At 41.2% G+C, this 22,002-nt stretch overlaps 1 protein-coding gene across 8 annotated transcripts in view; it reads right to left on the reverse strand.

The window, feature by feature from the left end:
• Window positions 1-5,227: 5,227 nt before the first annotated feature.
• Window positions 5,228-22,002, reverse strand: part of Lpar1 (lysophosphatidic acid receptor 1) — a 118,036-nt gene continuing 101,261 nt past the window's right edge. For all 8 annotated transcript variants that reach the window (XM_052176545.1, XM_052176542.1, XM_052176544.1 and 5 more), the window contains one exon: window positions 5,228-7,605. In XM_052176545.1, coding sequence (XP_052032505.1) covers window positions 7,304-7,605 — 302 coding nt within the window. In that variant the 3' untranslated portion in view covers window positions 5,228-7,303. The remainder of the gene's footprint in view (window positions 7,606-22,002) is intronic.

The raw sequence follows: 22,002 nt of genomic DNA on the forward strand, positions 1-22,002 counted from the left end.
CCTGGCTCCTACAGATGGGTGATCAGGGGAGTTTAGCAACTGAAGTTTAGGGCAGGTGGGAGAGACTGAGATAAGAAACTGATAAAGGCCTGCTTTTCCCGGCAGGAGAGAGTAGTGCCTAGCAACTGTGTCCTAAGGCAAGTCAAAAAGGAGCAGCTCTGTATCTGTGTCTTTTATCTGAGGATTCAAGGGAACACAGGGGCTGGTAGCACAGTCACCTTCCCTCAGTAAAAGCAGGTAGAGCATAAAACTACACACCACAAAGTTATACTATGGTTTTGAAAGCTAGCATTGTTTGAAGAAACTAGGTAGAGGGCACAGGGAATCTTTTCATATGCATTTTCTCTTTCTTCTTTCTTTTGTCCTTTCTTCCTTCTGTTTATCCTTTCTTTCTTCTGTTTTTGAGGAGGAGAATTGATGCAATTTCCCATATAACCTAGGCTGGGTTTGAGTTCCTGATAGTCCTGCCTCTTCTCATACTGGGATTACAGGTATGTGCCCCCCCATCTCTCCCCTCATATTATTGCTAAACTGCATGTAAATCTATAATCACTTAAAAAGAGAAATATCAAATAAGAAATAATAGTAATGTTAACAACTACCGAATGTAATAGGAAGATATGAATTTATACATGCCTAAATAAACATCTGGAATATATTCTCTGAGGGAATAACTTTTATTCCCTCAGAGAGACTTAGTAAGAAATTAAGAGAATTTTAACTTCATTGCTTTCTGATTGGAGATTTCCAAACCTACTAATCATTAGAAAAACTCAGCAATTTCTGGAATTTGTAGCCATGAAATCTTGAATTCAGCAGTACTAAGCCATTGGTAATGGTTTCATCTATGAAAATGGATGCTGAAATCAGAAACTAAAATTCAATGAAAAGGGGGTTGGGGATTTGACTCAGCAGACGAAGTGCTTGCAGGCAAGTATAAGGACCAGGGTTTGGAGCTCCAGCACCCACATACCAGCTGGAATGGTGCGAAGTGTCTGTAATGCTAGTGTTGTGGATAGTGATAGGTGGAGATGAGGGTAGAGAAAGGAGAGAGATGATAGTTGGTGGCCAACTAGCCTAGCCAATCAGTGAGTTCTGGCCTCACTCAGTCTGAGTCCTGTCTCAAAATGAAGGTTGAAGAAGACACCAAACACCAACCTCTGGCTTCCACATGCATGTACACACATACAAGGCAGAAAGTCACAGAATGGATATGCAAATTTTTTGAGGAAAGACATGATACGTACATGGCTTCAAAGTACCTCTCTATACAATACTAGTTCCAAAGAGGAACCGTGATTTTTCAGAACAGGGAAGCCTGACAAACAACACTCCATCACTGACTACTCAAGGAAGGAATCACGTGAATCTAACTCAACCTGGGGGAAGTTTTACAAAATGAACTATATGATCTTCAAGCGCTAGATCATGGGGGTCAAGAAACGATGGATCAAGAAAAAAGAAAGAAAGAAAAGATGAAGAGGTGATTCAAAATAGAAGAAGACTCAGGTCAGTGGGCAACTGAAAATAATAACATGGGGCTCTGAAGTTGATTATTTTCCTTTGATTGACATCACTAGACTACTGGTGAAATTTGGATGTGGTCTGTGGTAAAAATGGTAAATGGTAGGTTTTGTGTCCACATCAATTTCCTGGTAGTGATGGTTGGATTGGGATTAGAAGGCATATGTCTTGACTGTAGAAATACTCATGAGTATTTAGGGATGTCTGGACAGTATGTTGGTAACTTACCAATGGCTCAGAAATTTTGAAATGTTTCATAATTTTTAGTTAAAATACTATATATTTAGTAAGATTTTCCTAATGACTAGTAAGTATAAGATTTCAAAATAAAAATTACTTTTAATACAAAGTTTCAACTGAAAACTGTCAGCATGGACTGGGGCTGGAGTAAGAAATAATATGTGAATCTGATCCATCATCTTTTAATGAATGTTCACAGTCCAATGAGGATAGGATGACTGAAATGAAATCTTCTAAAATTAAGTGATGGTGGTTGCTATCATTTTGTTTGTTTTGTTTCAATTTGTATTTGTTTGTTTTTCTTTTCTTTTTTGTAAATGGTCTATGGTAGTTCTTAACTGTCAACTCGATGAGGCCTAATACCACCCGAGAAATGGGCCTCTGGTCATTCCTGTGAGGAACTATCCTGATTAGGTTAATAGCACTAGGAAGACTTGCTCACTGTGGTGGTGGGCACCATTCACTGGACTGGGATTTTAACTGGATAAAAGGAGAAGGTGAGCTGAGCATAGGCTCTCATTGCTCTTGTCTTCTAGATTCCCACCCAACAAAGCTAAGATCCAAGCACCTAGAATTACAATCCTGTCAAGCCCAGCATAAACATACAATCAATAAAATCCAGGGCAGTATTTTTCCACTAGAGCCCAGCAACACTACCACAGCAGGCCCTGAGTATTGCAACACAGCTGAAACATAAGACAAAGACCTTGAAATAGCCTTTATGAATATGGTCATGGTCCTTACAGAGGAAATGAATAAATCCATTAAAGAAATCTATGAGAACACAAACAAACCATGGAAGGAAATGAATAAACTGATCAAGACATGAAAGTGGAAATAGAATTAATAAAGAAATCCCAAACTAGGGGAAATCTGGAAGTTTAGGAAAAGGAACATCAGAGGCAACCTTCACCAACAGAATACAAGAGATAAAAGAGAGAATCTCAGGCATTGAAGACACAAAAGAAAATAAAAAGATACCTTGGAGAAAGAAAATGTCAAATCAAACAAACAACAACAACCCCCAAAAACTGGCACAAAATATCCAGGAAATCTGATCTGATACACTATGAAAAGATCAAATCTAAGATTAATAGTAATAGAAGAGGAAGAGGAGGAGGACATGGAGGAGGATGAAGAGGAAGAAGAGGACAAGGAGGAGGGGGAGAAGGAGGACAGGGAGGAGGAAATAACAACCCAGGTCAAAGGCACAGAAAATATTTTCAACAAAATCATTTAACAAAACCTCCCTAACCTAAAGAAGATGCCTGTCAAGGTACAAGAAGCATATAGAACACCTAATAGACTGGACCAGAAAAGAAAGTCCCCTCAGGATATGATAAAAACACTAAACAAAGAAAGAATATTAAAAGCTGTAAGGGAAATAAACCAAGTAACTTATAACTGCAGATCTATTAAAATAATACCTGACTTCTCTCACTGGAGATTCTAAAATCCACAAGGACCTTGACAGATGTTCTATAGACTCCAAGAGGCCACAGATGCCAACCCAGACTACTATACCTAGCACCATATCATCACAACACCAATAGATACAAGAAAATTGAAATAACACCTTTCAGGCTTTCGGACCACCACAGATTAAAGCTGGATACCAACAACAGAAAGCTTACAAACTCATGGGAACTCGACTACTTGCTACTGAGTGAAAAATAGACCAAGACAAAAATTAAGGACTTTTTGAAACTAAATGAAAATACTCAACATACTCAAACATATGGGTTCTAAAAGGCAGATTCATAGCACTAAGTGTATACATTTTTTAAAAAATGGAAAGATCCATACTGGTAACATAAAGCACACCTGAATGCTCTAGCACAACAAGAACTTATACCCAAGAGGGGTATATGCCAAGAAATACAAACTCAGGTAATTAATAAAATAGAAACAAACAAACAAAAAACAATACAAAGAATCAATGAAATGAAGATTTGGTTCTTTGAGAATATCAATAAGATTGACATCCTTTATTCAAATCAGCTAAAGGGCACAGAGAAAATATTGAAATTAACAAGATTAGAAATGAAAACAGGACATAACAACAGACACCAAAGAAATCAGGAAAATCTTAAGGACATACTTTAAAAACTGTACTCCACCAAACTGGAAAAGCTAAAAGTAGTAGATAATTTTCTTGATACACAGAATGTACCAAAATTAAATCAAGATCAGATAAGCAATTTAAACAGACATATAACCCCTAATGAAACAGAAGCAATAATTAAGTCTTACAACCAAAAATAGCCAGATGGTTTTTAGCACAGAACTATACAAGACTTTAAAAGAAGAGTTGAAGCCTCAAATTATTCCACAAAGTATGCACTCACTGATAAGCGGATATTAGCCTAGAAACTTGGATTACCCAAGTCATAATCCATATATAAAATGATATCCAAGAAGAACGGAGGAGTGGCCCCTGGTTCTGGAAAGGCTCAGTGCAGCATTATAGGGCAATACCAGAACAGGGAAGTGGGAAGTGGGGGATGGGAGAACAGGGGGAGGGAAGAGGGCTTTGGGACTTTCGGGGAGGGGAGAATCAAGGAAAGGGGAAATCATTTGAAATGTAAATAAAAATATATCAAATTAAAAAAGAATAGACACCATAAACAGAAAAAAAAAGACAAACAAAACAAACAAACAAAAAAACCAGTAAAACTACTACTAACAACATCTGATCTACTCATAGACAGCGCCTTGCCCAGCCATCATCAGAGAACCTTCTGCCTGGAGCAGACAGGAAGAAATACAGTGATCTATAGCCAGACAGTGTACAGTGCGAGAGACCTTGGAACACTCGGCCCTAAATGGAATGTATCCATTAAATCCTTCCTGCCACCCCCCCCCCCACCCAGGGGATTAGGGAACCCTGCAGAAGAGAAGGTAGAAAGGGCATAATAACCAGAGGGGATGGAGGACGCCCACCAAGAAAGCAAGGCTCTCGAAATCAACATGTCAAATCTCCCATGAACCTACAGAGACTGAGGCAGGGTGCACACGCCTGCATGGTCTGCCCCAGGTCCTTTTCATATATATATATTGTGGCTTCCAGTTTAGTGTTTTTTATGGGATTCTTGAGTGTGTAAGCAAGTGGATCTCTGTTTCTTGTGCCTTCTTGTAGGATCTTTTCCTTTTGTTTGTTTTTACCCCATTCTGATGTGCTAGTTTTGTTTTTATCTTATTTATCATGTGCATTTTATTCAAAATAAATAAATAATAGATATAAAATAAAATGAAATCTCTAGAAAATACCGTGCTCTAGTACTTATTATGTTGAGGTAACACATCTCTCATGAATCTCATGGGTCAGGAGCCAGTATCTGAGAGGAACAGTTGTTGGGTCACCTCAGACTGTTAAAGAAGGTCAGAGAGGGAAAACAGCACAGCACAAGCCAGAAACTTTTTGAAAATAGAAAAAGTACAGACGAGAACCACACATCGCCAATCACTGATTGAGAATGATTTATTACGGTTCAATTAGTATGCTTTTCAATTCAAATAGTCCTTACCTCCCCCAGAAAAAGGGCATCAATAAGCATCCAAGTTCATATCACTCATTTCCAGCATAAATTTTTTTGCATTTTGTGTAAACTCGGAGCAAAATCGTTTTCCTGTTGACTGGCTCTCCACATATTTTTTCCAATAGGCATTTGTTACATGCCTACCCTCGGTCCAGACACAAGCCACACCCTGTCTTCTTCCTCCCTAGAATGCCACTCTCTGCAAGATTTCCTTCCCTCAGACATCCTCTTGACCTCCCCACACCTGCCTCAGGACTATTCTTCCTCTTCCTTGTTCCTCATAGCAAGACCATAGAGATATCAGTCACCCGGACGCGGTACTGGGCATCTTTGAACATAGTGTGTCTGGCAGGTGATTGCTGGAGGTCACACAACAGCCAGCTGCTACCACAGCCCACCCAGGCCACGTGGTACTGCGATGATGCTGGATTCACTTTGATGCTTGATATCTTTGTGTTTTCCTTACTTCAACCCAACAGTGGAGAAAGGGATCACCAGTTCCTCAAAAACACTAGAGTAAATTTGCTAGTCAGGTTAGGGTGTTGTTATTGGGAAACATCTTGTCAAGAACTCATTCTCAACTAAAGTAGCCACTGTGTTTCTTCTGTAAAAAAGGTAATTTCGGGCTTTTGTCGGCATGGCCACCCCTGAAGTTTGAAAGTAGAATATCCCTTTATATAAAGTGAAAACACATGAGGACATTTCACATTTTAAAAAGTAGGTCCTTCATGGGAATACGCCCTAAGTAAATCATCAATGACACTGGCAAAGTTTTATGTACACAAGATTCTTCCAATATTATAATAAATGAAAAAAATTAAAAACCTAGTCAACAATACAGGAATGGTTAAATAAACCGAGCTGCAGCCGTTAAATGGAATATTATATAGCCACTAACACTGTTTTTGAAAAAAAATGCCATAGAAAAAACTGGCAATTCTGAAAGAAAAAATTACAAAACATTTTACAACATCAACCCAATTATGTAAAAAAGGTATATAATATATGTCTATAGGCATACATGCGTGAGCTGGTAAAGATGGTTACTTCCAGGTTGTAATATCAGTAATCTTTCTTTCATTTTTTTTCTTTTTCACACAGCTCTGCAATTTTCAAGTTTTCTATAGTAAGTAGGTATTATTTTATAACTTGGAAAACCACAGGCTTTTTTAAAACAAGTCCCACTGGCGCTCTGGCACTGAGAACGCACTTGGGTATCTTCACTACGCAGGGACAACGCTACAACGCTTCATCTTCTCCAACGTTTGCCGAGCACACACTCTGGGTGACAAGCTCACATTGCTTTGCCTTTCATGTACGTCTCATTACTTTAATTAAAAGGTAATTGATTAGGATATTGTTTCTTCCGTAGCCTAAATGAATACTGAGTTTTACTAGTTTCTTCTATTCCCTAGAAGACGTAAAATAATATCCTTTTATCTTTACAGGAAGGCATAGTGTATACACATGTTGCATGCTTGCTTTCTAAACAAACACGGGAAATATTCTAATTTATACTTTTCCTCCATCGTGGAAAAAAATTCATCTATGACAGTTTAGCAGTCTTTTCTACCACAAACACGCTCTCAGGCATAAACATACTTACTAATAAATGCAGTGTATTATTTGTTCTTGAAAGGGAAGCCTATGTGAATTGTGTACTTGATTTGGCAGTTTTGTTTTGTTTTGGGTTTTTTTTTTCTGTCTTAGGCCAAACCACATAAAATCTTTTAAGTCTAGTTAGTGAAGGCTACATGGTCACCCCAGAGTCTGTTTCCAAGTTCCACTTCAAGACGGTCGGACCCCTTCTATTTTCCAAAGGAGAAGATGTGGGCTGCCAAGTAAGTTCATCAAGTCTCTTAAGTCTAGGGACAAATACTGCCATTGGTTAGTGTTAGGTACAGGAGTGTCTTCATTTCCTCTGGCTCCCCACCTTGCCTGGCAATGGGGGGGGGGGTAGAGTGGGGTTCACAGATCCACAGAGGCCGGCTGGCTTCCTTCTAAACCACAGAGTGGTCATTGCTGTGAACTCCAGCCAGAATGGTGTGGTTGAGGGAGGAGGCAGAGCGGTCAGAGCCTTCCGTGGGACCATTGGGGTTCTCGCTGCGCTGACAACACAGGATCTGCCTGAAGGTGGCGCTCATCTCTTTGTCGCGGTAGGAGTAGATAATGGGGTTCATAGCAGAGTTGAACTCGGCCAGGAGGAGGAAGAACTTCTCATAGGCCAGGACATCGCACTGCGGGCAGCACACATCAAGCAATAACAAGACCAGTCCTGGAGTCCAGCAGACAATAAAGGCACCTGCAGCGACAGGGGAGGGATCAGAGCATTAGAAGGAGAACAATACATATCATTATGAAGTGTGCAACTGCAAATTCTGAGACCAGAGCCACCAATCCCGGAGACTTCGCTTCTGAAATCAAAGCAGTAGTCACCTTAATAATATGCCGTTGACTCAAGTCCTCCTTAAACCCAAGGATGTATGGATAATATTAATGATTTTGAACAGATCACTCAGTTTGATTTAAAAAAAAAATTCTCCATGAGAAAATGCATTAAGAATCTTAAAAAAAAAAAAAAAACCATAAAGATATGACTGTTTGGGGGCTAAAAGTTAGACATTAACGGCATACCCCTCCATGTTTGGTGAAGGTGAAGATTCTGGTTTCTGCTCACCAGTGCACAAACCATTGCTTTGCCATTCAAGGAACTGGGCGGGTTGGCAAATTGAATTTTGTCTCACTTTTCTCCAAAAAAAAAAAAAAAAAAAAAAAAATAGACATGGTCTATTTACCTCCTGGGATGGGTTATAAATTGTAAATGGATGCTAAGAAAATAATTGCCCAGTGCATTTTAACAACCCCAACAATGGTATTGTTATTCCCAGCTCTGTGGCATGTAAATCAGCAGCTGCCCAAGGTGAGTGAATGCTTTAGTTTTTGATCCAACAATCACAGTTCTTGTGTACACTTTACAAAGGACAACTCACCTAATCTGCACACGTAGCAGCCTAGCTAAAACTCCACTGCACAGACAGAGAAACTGAGACCCAGAAAGATTAAATACCTTGCTTAAAAGACCAAGACGCTGAAAGGTGCTAAACAAGAAGCAAGTTGCAGAGTCTCTGCTCTCAGAGCCTGGCTCTGGCATCCACATTCCTGAAGGCACCACATTATTCTTCCGGTCTTTGCAACTTAAAAAGTTAAGTATTTATTGCCATATCTTATATTTCAGCTGTCCTGGAACCTTTTTTTTTTTTTTAAATAAATACAATACCTTAGGTCAATTCTCTGCTTTCTCACCCACAACTACTCTGAATTATTCAGAAATTTCTATAATTTTTTCTATAATTATAATTGGTTTGGAAATGCAGATGAGAGACTATATCCCCTCTTATTTAGTTTCTAAGATCACATTCCCTGTGAGTCCGAGGGAATGTGGAAGCCATGAAATGATTAATTAGCCTTGATGATTATGTTATCTGAGCATGTGCTGGGGGTCTTCTACGGAAGGAATCAATCCAGTGGAGTAGTGTGCGCCATTACACCGCAGCTAAGTGCCACCCCCACCCCCATTGGATAACCAACTATCTAGTGAACAGGGGGAGGGTGAGCGGGGAACCTCCACGTGCATTTGAATCTTCAGATGCACACAGGGCAGGCTTCAGTGGAGTCTTCAGCTTGAACCAGTCTCAAAGAATGAGTTTCATAAAAAGCAAACAAATGTGATTTAGTCCCCCAACAGCCCAGCTTTGAATGTGAGAGCCTCCCCCTCTTCTTTTGCACCCTTTCAGCAGGGAAATACAAACATAGCAAGAAAAGCACCCCATAAAGCTCTTTGTTTTGTACCACCAATGCCTATTGGTTTTAGACTGCTGTTCACTTTGAAGACCATCCAAGGTGCTTCATTTTTCTTATAAATACAATACCTTAGACACTCCTCAGAGAGGGAAAATAATATTCTAAATATCAGCAGATAATAGCTACAGTACTATCTGACCCTCAATAAAAATGCTGAGAGCCTTCATTCCAAGCCCTTGAGTTTCCTTTATTGAAAATCACTCAGAAAGTTAAACATGAAGGGAAATCAAAGGAATGCCTCTTGGGTTTCAGAAATAATGCCTTATTCATTGAGAAGCCAGGAAAGAAATTATTCTCAGGGTGGAAAAGGCTTGGATGGAAAAATGCACAGTCCCATTATTCATCTGCTTATAACACACACACACACACACACACACACACACACACACATCATGAATGGAAAACCAATCCTAAAAGTTTCTTTTCGCTTTTCCTTTATCAAAGCGCTCATTGAGTTTAAGTTCAGAGCTTGGCTGGCTACAGCACAGACAGATATATATTAAATAAAACAACCTCTTTCTCCCCGTGGGCCCCAGAGAGGAAGCACCTTATTCTCACGCAATGGCAAAGTCTTCTTGACTTTGGTTGGAAAAGGATGTAAATACTGTCGTGGACTGTTCATGATCTCTTAAAATAAAAAATTCAAGAAGAGCGGGGTCCTTGTAGGAAAAGGATGGCCTTAAAAAAGAGACTTTGGGCTTTGCTTTTAGACAAAAAAAAAAAAAAGCACCCTGTTAGATTTTGCCACAGGAAGTGGGAAATGCCGCAGCCTGAGAGAAGCTAACCTATGTGAATACTTCATGCAGGGACTCGTCTCCCTTCTCCTTCACTGGAAGGAACTGTTTTTATAACTGTGATTGGGCCAACCACACTACACTGTCTCAGAATCTTCACGATTTGATCAAATGTCTTAGTGATACAGTTGACAGTCTCAGAAATCCACATTGAAAGCTGATCATATTAGCCTGGGTGGAATTGACCCACACCTTTGATCCCAGCACTCAGGAGACAGAGACAGGAGAATTTCTGTGAGTTTGAGGCCAGCTTGGTCTACAGAGTGAATTCCAGGACATCCTGGGATACACAGAGAAACCCTGTCTTAAAAAACAAAGAAATGAAGGAAAGAAAAGAAAAGAAGGGAAAGCCAGTCGGTGGTGGCACATGCCTTTAATCCCAGCACTTGAGAGGCAGGCAGATTTCTGAGTTTGAGGCCAACCTGGTCTACAGAGTGAGTTCCAGGATAGCCAGGGATACACAGAGAAACCCTGTCTCGGGGGAAAAAAAATAGAAGCAAGAAAACAAGAAAGCAAGAAAGAAAGGAAGGAAGGAAGGAAGGAAGGAAGGAAGGAAGGAAAGAAAGAAAGAAAAAAGAAAGAAAGAAAGAAAGAAAGAAAGAAAGAAAGAAAGAAAGAAAGAAAGAAAGAAAGAAAGAAGAAAAAAGAAAAGAAGGGAAAGGAGTGGAGGGGGAAGGGAAAGGAAGAAGAAAAGAGGAGGGGAAGGGAGAGGAGGGGAGGGTTGGAGAGGGGAGGGGAGGGGAGGGACAAAAAGTGATCTTATGGACATTTCCTCTCCCCTCTCCCTTCTCTCTCTCAGGGTGTCCTGGCTCACACTGACGACAGTGTATAAGAGAGGAGCAGGGGCCTGGACAGTCCAGGCTCCTAAATCATCGAGAATGCACAGTCCGAAATCAAGTTTGCTCACATCACTGATTTCCCTGAGTGTGCCCATCCTCCAGAGGTCCATCCCAGGCCACAGCCAGGCAGTGTTGGATGTGCACTTGCAAGACGTGCGATGAGCTGAACAAACCCACATGTCATTCTCTGCAAAGCAGAGAAGTGACAGTTCTCTTCCTACTCCATAGGGCATGAGGAGCACCATCGAGGAGCACCATCGCGAGTGTCCCAGATGAGAAAGCATGTGCACAGGGCTCTGAGGTGGAGCCTAAGCAAGGAAGAACGTGAACCATGAAGACTTGGCGTCTGCAGAGCTACACTGATTGCCAGACAGTCCCAGGACTCAGAGTGGAACATGAGAAAAGGACGAAAGAGAGGAAGGAACACAAGGAACTGACACCGCTCTCCGTGCCTCTGCAGCTTCTTAGCGCCACACTTGACTAGAGAGGAAATAAAAATAATGTAATTCCAGAGCGAAGACTGCTTTTGGTGCTGTTTACCTCTGGGCCACTTTGATGGCAGACTCTACAGACGGAGGCACAAAACTGAAAAGTGGTATAACAGTGGAAAAGGGAGAAAATACAAAGTTTGTGGCTCCATATAGTAAAGCCAGGAGTGCAGAAGGTACAAGGTCTAAGGTCATGAGGACCTGGTATATCTGGCTAAGACATTCGCTCTCCAGCCTAGCACTGGTTCTCAGTCTATATCATATGTAACATGATGCAAATGAGACTTATAAGGAATAATGACCTCCATTGTCATCTCATTGGCCTCAACAATCAGGTTTCCACTTAGGATACAGATTAGTGACAGTGAAAGATGGGAATGGTGGGGATCAAGAGAATGTGTAGGCATCTCTGTGTGTATGACTGTTTATGTGAGTGTTTGTGACTGTGTGTGCATGACTGTGTGGGCATGTGTCTGTGATTGTGTTTGTGTGTATAAGTGCTTGTGTGTGTGTCTGCATGTCTGCGTGTCTGTGTATATGAATATATGTATGTGAGTATATCTGTATGTGTGTGTCTGTGTGAGTGTCTGTATCTGTATGTACGAGTGCCTGTGTATGTGTCTGTGTGTGTCTGTGTGAATGTGTGTGTATCTGTCTGTGTTTGTTTGTATGCATATATATATGTATGTGTGTGTGCACACACCCATGTATATGTGTACTTCTAGCTTCTAAAACAAGAATAAGTAGAGCCTGAATCAGAGCGGCAGCATAGGGCAAGAAGCTGTCCACTGTTGCCCCCCACGTTCATCAATGAAATGCCAATCCAGCACCATGCTAGGCTCCTAAAAGGTTGAGTCCGAGCCTCTCGGTGTGTAGAAAGTTCCTCATGACTTGTCACAATCACAAAGAAGATGGAGACAGGAAGCTTTAAAACATGTCTGAGGGCTGCCTTTCTGTGAACAAACTTGGATTCTTTCTCATATGCCTGGCAAAGTCATCTGGGAGGGCTTGCTGTCTGCAAATAGTGGAAGGGGAGATGCTGGAACGCTGGTGCAAGGGTCAGGGAGGAACGGGCAGCTTTGGAACAACAGGTCACAGCTGCAGAGCGCAGTCACGTGACCACCTTCCTTCCAAGCATGGCGGCTCACTGCCTGCTCTCCGAATCAGCCGTTTTTCTAGAAGTGCTATTTCCTAACGGGTGGATCTTTGCTTCTTTGCTTCCACGTGGAGCACAAAACCAAAGCTAAGCAGGGGTCGGAGAAGACCCCAAGGGAGAGAGCCCAGGAGTCTGGATGAGCAGAGCAGAAAGCATTGCCTATCTGGACTGGGAAAATTGGTTTTCACAAAAAACTCAGGAATTCCACAAATTTGGAACAAGTCAAGGTAAGACAATCCTACAGCAGCCTTGCACCCAAGTTAGCATCTCCATGGCCTGACTCTTCACTTCTCAAACCAGGATTTGAGAAACTGCTTTCCCCCTAGGGCTGCTGAATTTGTGTATTCCCTCTTAATTAACGTATCTTAAAGGGAGCTCAGATAGTGAACCATAGATAGAATAAAGTTCATTCATCTGTCCTGTAGCTAAGGGGTCATTATGATGTAACTATATGAGGCCATTATGATGTAACTATATGGAAATCATTATGATGTAACTATATGAGGTCATTATGATGTAACTATATGGAAATCATTATGATGTAACTATATGAGGTCATTATGATGTAACTATGAGGTCATTATGATGTAACTATATGGGATGCTTTTAGGCAACAGTGGGTCTAGAATCCAGAGCCTCATGAATGCTAAGCAAATGTTATACAAATGAGCTATAGCCTCAATGTCTTTTAATTTTGAGAGAGATTCTTACCAAGTTACCCAGGTAGACCCTAAACTTACACTATCCCTGGGAGGCCTTCAACTTGGAATCCTCCTGCCCAGCCTCCTGAGCAGCTGGGATTCCAGGCTGTGCCACCAGTCCCAGTTCATGATAGCCTTTTAAGATGAAAGCTTTTTCTAGAAGACCAATCTTGGTTATTATAAATTGTGCAGACATTGAAAATAATTAATTCATATGTTTGTGCCTATCTTTTAAAGAAAGATTTTAGTTTTAATCGTGTGTATGCTTGTCTGTGTGAGTGGATACCATGTGTGTAGGTACCGTTGGAAGCCAGAGGTGCTGAGGACTCTGGAGCCTGAGTTACAAGCAGTTGCAAGCTGCCTGCCATGGGTATTGGAAATCAAACCCAGGTCCTCCGTAAGAACACAATTCATCCTTAACTGCTGGGCCATCTCTCCATCCCCATGTTGTCTATCTTAACACCAATTTTACTCCACCTAATTAATATTGAACATTTCTACTTATATTTTGTAACCCCTGCATATGTTTGTGTGTGTGTGCCCATGTGTGTCTGTGTGCCCATATGTCTGTGTGTGTGTGTGTGTGTGCGCGCGCGCGCATGTGCGTGTGTGTGTGTGTGTGTGTGTGTGTGTGTGCATGTGCTCTTATGTGTGAATGTGGTCACAGCCAGGCCATAGTGCATGTGTGGACATCAGAGGACAGTCTAGGGTGTTGGTCCTTGTCCTCCACCTTGTTTGAATCAGGGCCTTCCTTATTTGCCACAGCATACACCCAGCTTGCTGGTCTACAAGCTTGCTGCCCATGCCTCACCCCCACATCCCCTTCTTCACCCAATGATAAATGGCAGACACTTGGAATTTCATGTTTTCATCCATTGCAGAATGTGCCCCAGTATTTCCACTACTCACTTCTAAGAGCTACACTTACAGTATAGACATGCTAAGTGGGACTTAACAGCACACTGACTTCTATAGCAGAGCAGAGCAGCCACTGCCTTCTCTTCTTAACTCTCCCATGTCAGGGTCACAGTCCTCCAGTTCTAGCCTGATCTAGCACTGCACCCGATCCTCTGCTCAAGAGAGCCTCAACACCCCTTTCCTCTGGTGCTGTGCACTCTCCTCGGCACTATTCCACACATTCTCTGGATGCTAGTACAGGCTCTAAACCTTAATCCTGGAACACACACACTTGCGCACGCGCGCGCGCACACACACACACACACACACACACACTTGACATGATGCATATGCTAGTGTCCTCTATTGTGGAAGAAATTGCTGTGCTGAGCAGCCAATAGAAACTGCTTCCCACAGTCAATACCCCAGCTAATGAGCAATGCCTCCTGCAACAGACTCCTACCCAATGCCTCTCCCTGCTCAGTCCTTCCCCAAGGTTCAGCAGGTTCACAATGGCCAGAATGACCTCTTAGAAAACAACTCACAATATGTTACTTTCCTACTTAAAGTCCTCCAAAGCCTTCTTGCTTGAAGCCACCCCTGTGGTCCATAACGCCTTACACACCATTTCCTCTTCACATCCTCTTGGCTCTGTCAATCTCAGCTCACCATGTTCCACCCACACAACCTGCTTATTCTTATCTCTTTGCTTTTAGGGGTCCTGCACCTGGGAGAACGCCTCAGGGGCTCTTCATATCTGCTTAGTGTCAACTGCCATTTACTCTCAAAGGCTGTCCTTGGCCATTCAAACTGCCCATTGTCTTTCATGAAGAGCATTAATAACATACTGAAATCTAAAACAGAGAAGAATAGTCATTACAGTCTCACCGGCACTACACTACTCCACTTTACTATCCTCACGTCCCTGTGTGTGTCCAAAATTATCTTATTTACTAGCTTATGTTTATTGCTTATGGTCAAGAGTGTACTCCTCCCAGAAGAAGGAATGCTTGCCTCTCATGTCTTTCTTTAGCATGTGGAATGGTGCTTGGTAGGCAACAGACATTCAATATATCTTCTCTAAAAAAGTTAGCAAGTCTCAGCCAAATAGCCAGTACTCAGGAAAACATAACTAGTAAAAAAAAAAAAAGAAAGAAAGAAAGAAAGAAAGAAAGAAAGAAAGAAAAGAAAAGAAAAGAAAAGAAAAGAAAAGAAAAGAAAAGAAAAGAAAAGAAAAGAAAAGAAAAGAAAAGAAAAGAAAAAGAAAAGAAAGCCACTACATTTTGTTTGGGAGCTGGAGAGATGGCTCAATGGTTAAGAACACTTGGTCCTCTTGCCAAGGACCTAGATTCGATTATCAACACCTGTATGGTGCTTATATGCTTATAATCATCTGTAACTCCAGTTCTAGGAAATCTGATGACCTTTTCTGGCTTGTGTGGGTACCAGGCATGCACACGGTACACATACATACAGGCAAACATCATACACATACAATTAAAAAAATACTTAAGTCTTTTACAATGTTTCTTTTGGAAGGTACACTGCCATGTGTGTCTTTGAAGAGATGCTACAGGACATTCAAGGGGGCATCAAACATTACAAATGCATCCATTGCAGACAGCATAAACTAACCTGCCTTGATAAATGCTGATCAGTATGTCTATGGAGTCTAAGAACTCAGCAAGGCAGGATGGCTCAGAAGCCCGGGAAGACGCAGGCAGCCATGTTTCTGCTACCTGAATGATATAATGCATGATGTTGGCCCCAAGAACACTCTACAGTCTAGACCTTGCTGTTAGATGCAGAGGTATGGAATGCTATTGTCTAGCTCTGGGGTGTCTCCCAGAGGCCCATGGGGTAAAGGTGTGGTCACCAGTCCATGGGATTATGAATTTTTCTCTTCTCCCACCCCCATATTCAAGAGTCTCTGCAACTGCATTCTTTCTAGAAAGCTGGCCTAAGCTGAAACTGTTTTGTCTCAGAACACTGTGTTCAAGAATGGAGAACTGCAGACGTGGCACTTCCACTGTGCTGATGATACGCAGTGTCACATGGCACTGACTTCATGATTCCTGGATGTACACTACCTTTCCAGTGACTTTTGGTGTGCCACCTCCCCCAACCCTGGTCCCGGTTATAATCCACCCCTACCTTCATCTAACTTCAATTCATTCTTCACCTGCCTTTACTTTCAGGATGTCTTCTACAGTGAAGGCAAACATCACTTCATCCATTCTCAGCTCTGTGCGCCCTCCCCGCTGCCATGTGTTGCTATTGCTTACAGGTCTTCTCTAGCGCCAGGCTGCTTCTGCCCCCGCTGGGTCTACAGTGTCTATAAGACTTGCCGAATTACTTTCTCTTAAAATAAGTAAATAAAAGGGCATACATCATCCTACAATAAAGCCTGCTCATCAACCCTTTCTGTTACACACGCCTATGTGCAATGTCAGTTTATGTACTTTTACTTAGATCACTGATCTATCAATTCATACATATGGTGTTTCTTCAAAATTCAAAAATATGGACTCTGTTGGGAAGTTTTACTAAGAAGTATTCCATCTTTGTTCTGAGATATTTTTTCTCTATTCTTCTTGTTCTTCATGGACTACTTTTCAGATAGATATTGGATATGACCGATTCCTCATTTTTCTTTTCTATTTTCAGAAGCTTGCTTTTACTTGGCAACTAAGAAGGCACACTAGATGTTTTTTCCAAATCCAACACTGGCTCTCTTAGCTGTTGTTTGCCTATTTTGTTGCTGGGTAATTCATGGTTTTTGTCAGTGATGGGTAAAGAAAGTTGGGCAAGCAAACTCCTTTATTTTTTGTTTTCAGAGATGTTTTTCTCGGTGAACAGTATCTTTATACTTTACAAAGAGTATATACATGCATGCATACATAATACATACATACAGTCAGTCAGTCAGTCAGTCAGTCAGATAGAACCAGCATGGTGATTCATGCATAGGGCCGTGCATCCTTTTAAGCATGCACACATTACTTCCGCTAGCCCCTGAGACACTCAGGAGTAGAACATGAGCCTTGAGCTCTCTCTCTCTCTCTCTCTCTCTCTCTCTCTCTCTCTCTCTCTCTCTCTCAGCATACAAAACAGGAAATTCTTTAATTTACCTTCAAGAGAACAAACTGTACGGTAGTCTAAACCGTGTTAAGATGGGTCACCCCCTAGTCCCTCCTTCCTGTATATAATTTCTCAAGTACATCCGCCTCCGACTGAGTCAAGATGTAGTAGAAGTTGAGGCAGACTTATGAGAGTGTCATTGTCTGCCAACAGCCAAACATCGATGCCACCCTACAGCCTTACAAAGGGTTTTCTTAAAACCCCTTCACTCTCCCAGGAAAGTGATTGTTATCAATTCTAGACCAACATCAGCTAACTTAGAAAGAAGTGCTGAAGCTATACTGTGACTATAGCCCAGCTGTTACCAAGGTGATTTGAATAATATTTATCTCATTAAGGGGATAACTGAATTCCCCCCAAATCTTTCCCTTTCAAAAGTTCAACATGAACAGGAAGTTTATAACTGGTTTTGCAACATATTTAATTTTCAGCTATGAATTAAGGCTATTCCAAAATGATGTGCAGTCTGGACAAGTACAGAAATTTGGCTGTGAATGCTCAAAGATTATATAGCAGAAGACAAACTCTGGTGGATTTTTAATCCTTGCACTTCATAAACTATGTGTACGGACCAACATGATATGAGCCACTTAGAGGGAAATTTCAAAGGAATAGGAACATAATGGAAATTTCACTTATTCATCTTTTTCTCCCCAGCCAAAAGGGGAAAAATCAGAGTTTGCTCCAAAAGCGGATTCAGAAAATTTTGTGTTTCTTCACAACCTAAAAATGTTTATTACGTGTGTTCTCTTCCTCGTGATCCAGAAGACACAGAAGGAAGAGTGACTTAAATTGTCAATGTGATTGGTCTTTTTGGAGAACTGTTGTGTCTCCTCTGGCTGCCAGATGTCCTGGGTTGACCTTTCCAAAGCACGAATTCCTGACAGAGTGGGAGGGAGGTACAGTCTGTTCTGCTACAATATGATAGCTGTGTGCAGAAGATATCTCCTGTTATCAAAAACTTTAAAATCTTAAAAAAAATAAAAAACAGGTTTAAAAATGTAAAAAAGAAAAAAATTATTCATTTGAGAAATGGGTTTTAGGGTGTGTTCATGGTTAAGATTTCCATATCTACAATTATAAGTCATTTTTTCTGCATGAATATCAGTTATTTTAACTATGGGTATTGAGTGAAAACTTGGTGGGTCAGCTGTGACAAAAACTACTTTAAATATAATCCAGTAAGTTCTTATAGCGCAGAAAACCTAAGCAACATCAATCAGTATTTTCTAAATGAATTAAGGATGCAGTGTAGGGGCTGGAGAGGTGTCTTGGAGTTAAGATCCTTGGCTGGTCTTTCAGAAGTCCAGGGTTCAGTTCCTAGCACCCACACCTAGCAGGCAGCTCACAACTGTTTGTTACTCCACTTCCAGGAGATCTGATACCTTTTTCTGGCTTCTTCCAGTACCAGGTATGGATGTGGAACCCAGCTATACATTCAGGCATATAAGTAAAATTTAACACACAGCAATATCATTTATCTTATAAATGTCTCTGCCCATGATACAAATGATGTACAACCATTTGCAATACTACTTGTTCAAAAACTTAAATATAGCATAATACCATGGAAAATAAAACAAATTACATTGCACAGAAAAAGTAAATTCATATTCCATTTCAAAAAGTAGGATATTCTGTCTTTATTGCTACCAAATGATCTCAAAAACTGTATTAGTTAAAAAGGACACAATGTGAAATATGTATAATTTGCTACCAAACAACCAAAAATTGCACAACACAAGCCTCAATTGAGACTAATAGCCAGCTCACTTTAGAAATGTTTAGAGCATCATAAAGATGATACATTAGACGTGCTATTCAACTTGAAAAACAAAATTTGTATTCATTTGCCAGTCCTTTGAAACCTAGCCCAGACTTTTTATTTGAACTTGGGTCTTTTGACTGAAGCCCTATGCCATCTCCCAAGCAGAAACCACAGCAATTAACCCTCACAAACTACGTCCAACTTGGCTTCCAATATGGAGTCAGCACTTAAAATTCTTTCTTTTCTTCTTCTTCCATTTTTTTAAAATGCTCACATGTAAAGTTTTATGTTGTGTTTATGATGCGGATGCTCTGGCGTGCCTGTGGGGGTTAATGCACACCTTACTGGCGTCTCTTTCCATTGTGTGGGGGTTGGGATGGAACTCAGGTCATCAGGCTTGGTGGCAGGAGTTTACCTGCTGAGCTAGCTCACTTACTGACTCTTGTTTCTGTTTTGGAGACAAGGTTTTACCCTAACTCTAACTGTCAAGTTGTGATCCTCTCTGCCCTCCAAAGGCTAAGATTACAGGCATACGCCCACTTAAAGTTCTTCCAAAGCACCTGACTGCAAGGCCTTAAAGATAGTTTATCCTTCCCCTAAACAGTTTTCCTCCAGTTATTTCCAAGCTTTCTTCTTTTCAGTTTACTGTCACTGAATATTAGAAAAATATTCACATAATTTACATATATACGTTTCCTTTGCTTGCACTCATTACTTGCCGGATAATGTACAATTACGTAATTATGATAGCTTGGGATATAAAGTTTAAAGAACAAATACATTTTGTTATTGGTAGCTGCCCGGAACTAAATTACTGACCTTAGGGTGATATTGTGCTATTTATTGTTTTTCTGTTTTGTTTTTTTTCTAACTCATGCAAACATAAATATTTGTTATGTATCAAGTGCTTTTTGAAGTAGTAGAAATATACTAGTGATTCAAAGTGGGAAAATATTCTCTGTACTCAGTGAGCTCCGGAAGAGGTGACAGAAGTTAGTAAGAATGTAAGCACAATGCCCTTTAGCGGTATTTGGAGACCGAGAGGAGGACGGGCAGAGACAGAAACGCTGCTTCTGCTACCTTTGAACATAGGCAGGAGGCATTTTGATGGTCCAGGTGATGTGGTCTGCTGACTGGATTCCTGAGAGACAGAGTGGAGTTAAGGCTGAAAACAACTTTAAAGAGCGGATTTAATCCCACGAAGGTCACTGATGACGGCTGAGTGACGCAATGCGAACAGAAGCCCGGTTGAAGCAGGCTCAAGAGCACAGAGGACAGGACCTGGAAAAACCTGCAGGGTGCAGTTTTATTGGAACTGACAGAAAAGTGGTCATGGCATGAATCGCTATATTTTTTGAAATTATGGATTATTTATGGTGGCAACAGTTAAGATGGTGTGTGTGGGCTGGGAATAGAGTGCTGGCTTTGTATGAACAAATCCATAGGTCTGACCCCCAGCGTTGCATGACCCAGGCATAATGGACACATATAATGCCAGCACTCAGGAGGATGAGACATTCAAGATCATCTGTGGCTACGTGGTGGTGGCTTGAGGCCAGCCTGGGCTACATAGGACTTTGTCTTTGTCTTAGACAGGGTTTGTATTCCTGCACAAACATCACAACCAAGAAGCAAGTTGGGGAGGAAAGGGTTTATTCAGGTTACACTTCCACACTGCTGTTCATCACCAGAGGAGGTCAGGACTGGAACTCAAGCAGGTCAGGAAGCAGAAGCTGATGCAGAGGCCATGGAGGGATGTTTCTTACTGGCTTGCTTCCCCTGGCTTACCCAGCCTGCTCTTATAGAACCCAGGACTACCAGCCTAGGGATGGCACCACCCACAATGGGCCCTCCTCACTTGATCACTAATTGAGAAAATGCCCCACAGCTGGATCTCGTGGAGACACTTCCCAACTGAAGCTCCTTTCTCTGTGATAACTCCAGCTTGGGTCAAGTTGACACACACACAGAACCAGCCAGTATAGTCTTCTCTTCCACTTACAGAAAGAACAGGAGTGTGAATACAAAGACTTACACACCCTTGCCTACCTACATGGCCTCACACACAGCGCCTCTTCAGAGAAAGCCTCACCAGAGACGGGTTTCTCCCAGCTGGTGGTTGCCATGACAGCAGTGTTCCACTATCTGTTTTTCATTACTGGAATTTTTACCATCATCCCCATTTTAAAATTTAACTCTAAAGCCAATAGAGCTTGCCACTACCGCCATTTACATACTTGGCGGTGAACTGCACCTCTGAAAACTCACTGCACCCCAGTTCATTTGCATGTGTTATATCCAAGGCAGATTTAAAAAAAAAGTCAAATGTCTAGTACAGTTCAGAAAGCCCTTAAATGAACTCGCATGATACCATCAGTCTTGCATCCAAAGGCTGCCATAATATCATAAAGGATAAAGATTAAAGTAAAAAAAAAAAAAAGAAGAAGAAGAAGAAGAAGAAGAAGAAGAAGAAGAAGAAGAAGAAAACAAGAAAGAAATGATCAGTGAATGTCCACTATAAATGTAAGGAGTGGGCTTCCTCCAAAAGAAAGAAAGCAATTAAAATACAAATATTGCTCAAATAGGAAATAAAAAATAAACCTGGTAAAGTCAATAAAACTGGAATTTAAATGAACAAAGATCAATTTCTTTTAAAAATTATTTACATTTATTTTATTTGTGTTTATGTATATGCATGCGTGAGTGCATGCCACGTGTACAGTATCCGCGGAGTTCAGACTGGGGCTTTGGACCCCCTCCCCCCAGGAGCAGTCCCAAGACCTTCCTCTTAGCAACCTGCCTGTAATGTTTATGTTTTGTTCATGTGTGTTCAAGGTGGGGCATCTCAAGTTGCAGAATACTTAGTGACAACATTCACCAAACATAATATTGGTCCAAACAATTTAAAACAAATTCTCCAATCTGTTCCTCGAACGGTCCTTCAGAACAAAAGCAGATGGTTTCTAAAACAGACGGAGGGTCGCCCAGCATGCATTCGGTTCCCAGAATCAAAAAGAAAATGTTTACAAGTCTCCTAGGAGATGCAGAGTCCAG

The sequence above is a fragment of the Apodemus sylvaticus genome, chromosome 3 (assembly GCF_947179515.1).
Source record: "Apodemus sylvaticus chromosome 3, mApoSyl1.1, whole genome shotgun sequence".
Classification (NCBI taxonomy): Eukaryota; Metazoa; Chordata; class Mammalia; order Rodentia; family Muridae; genus Apodemus; species Apodemus sylvaticus.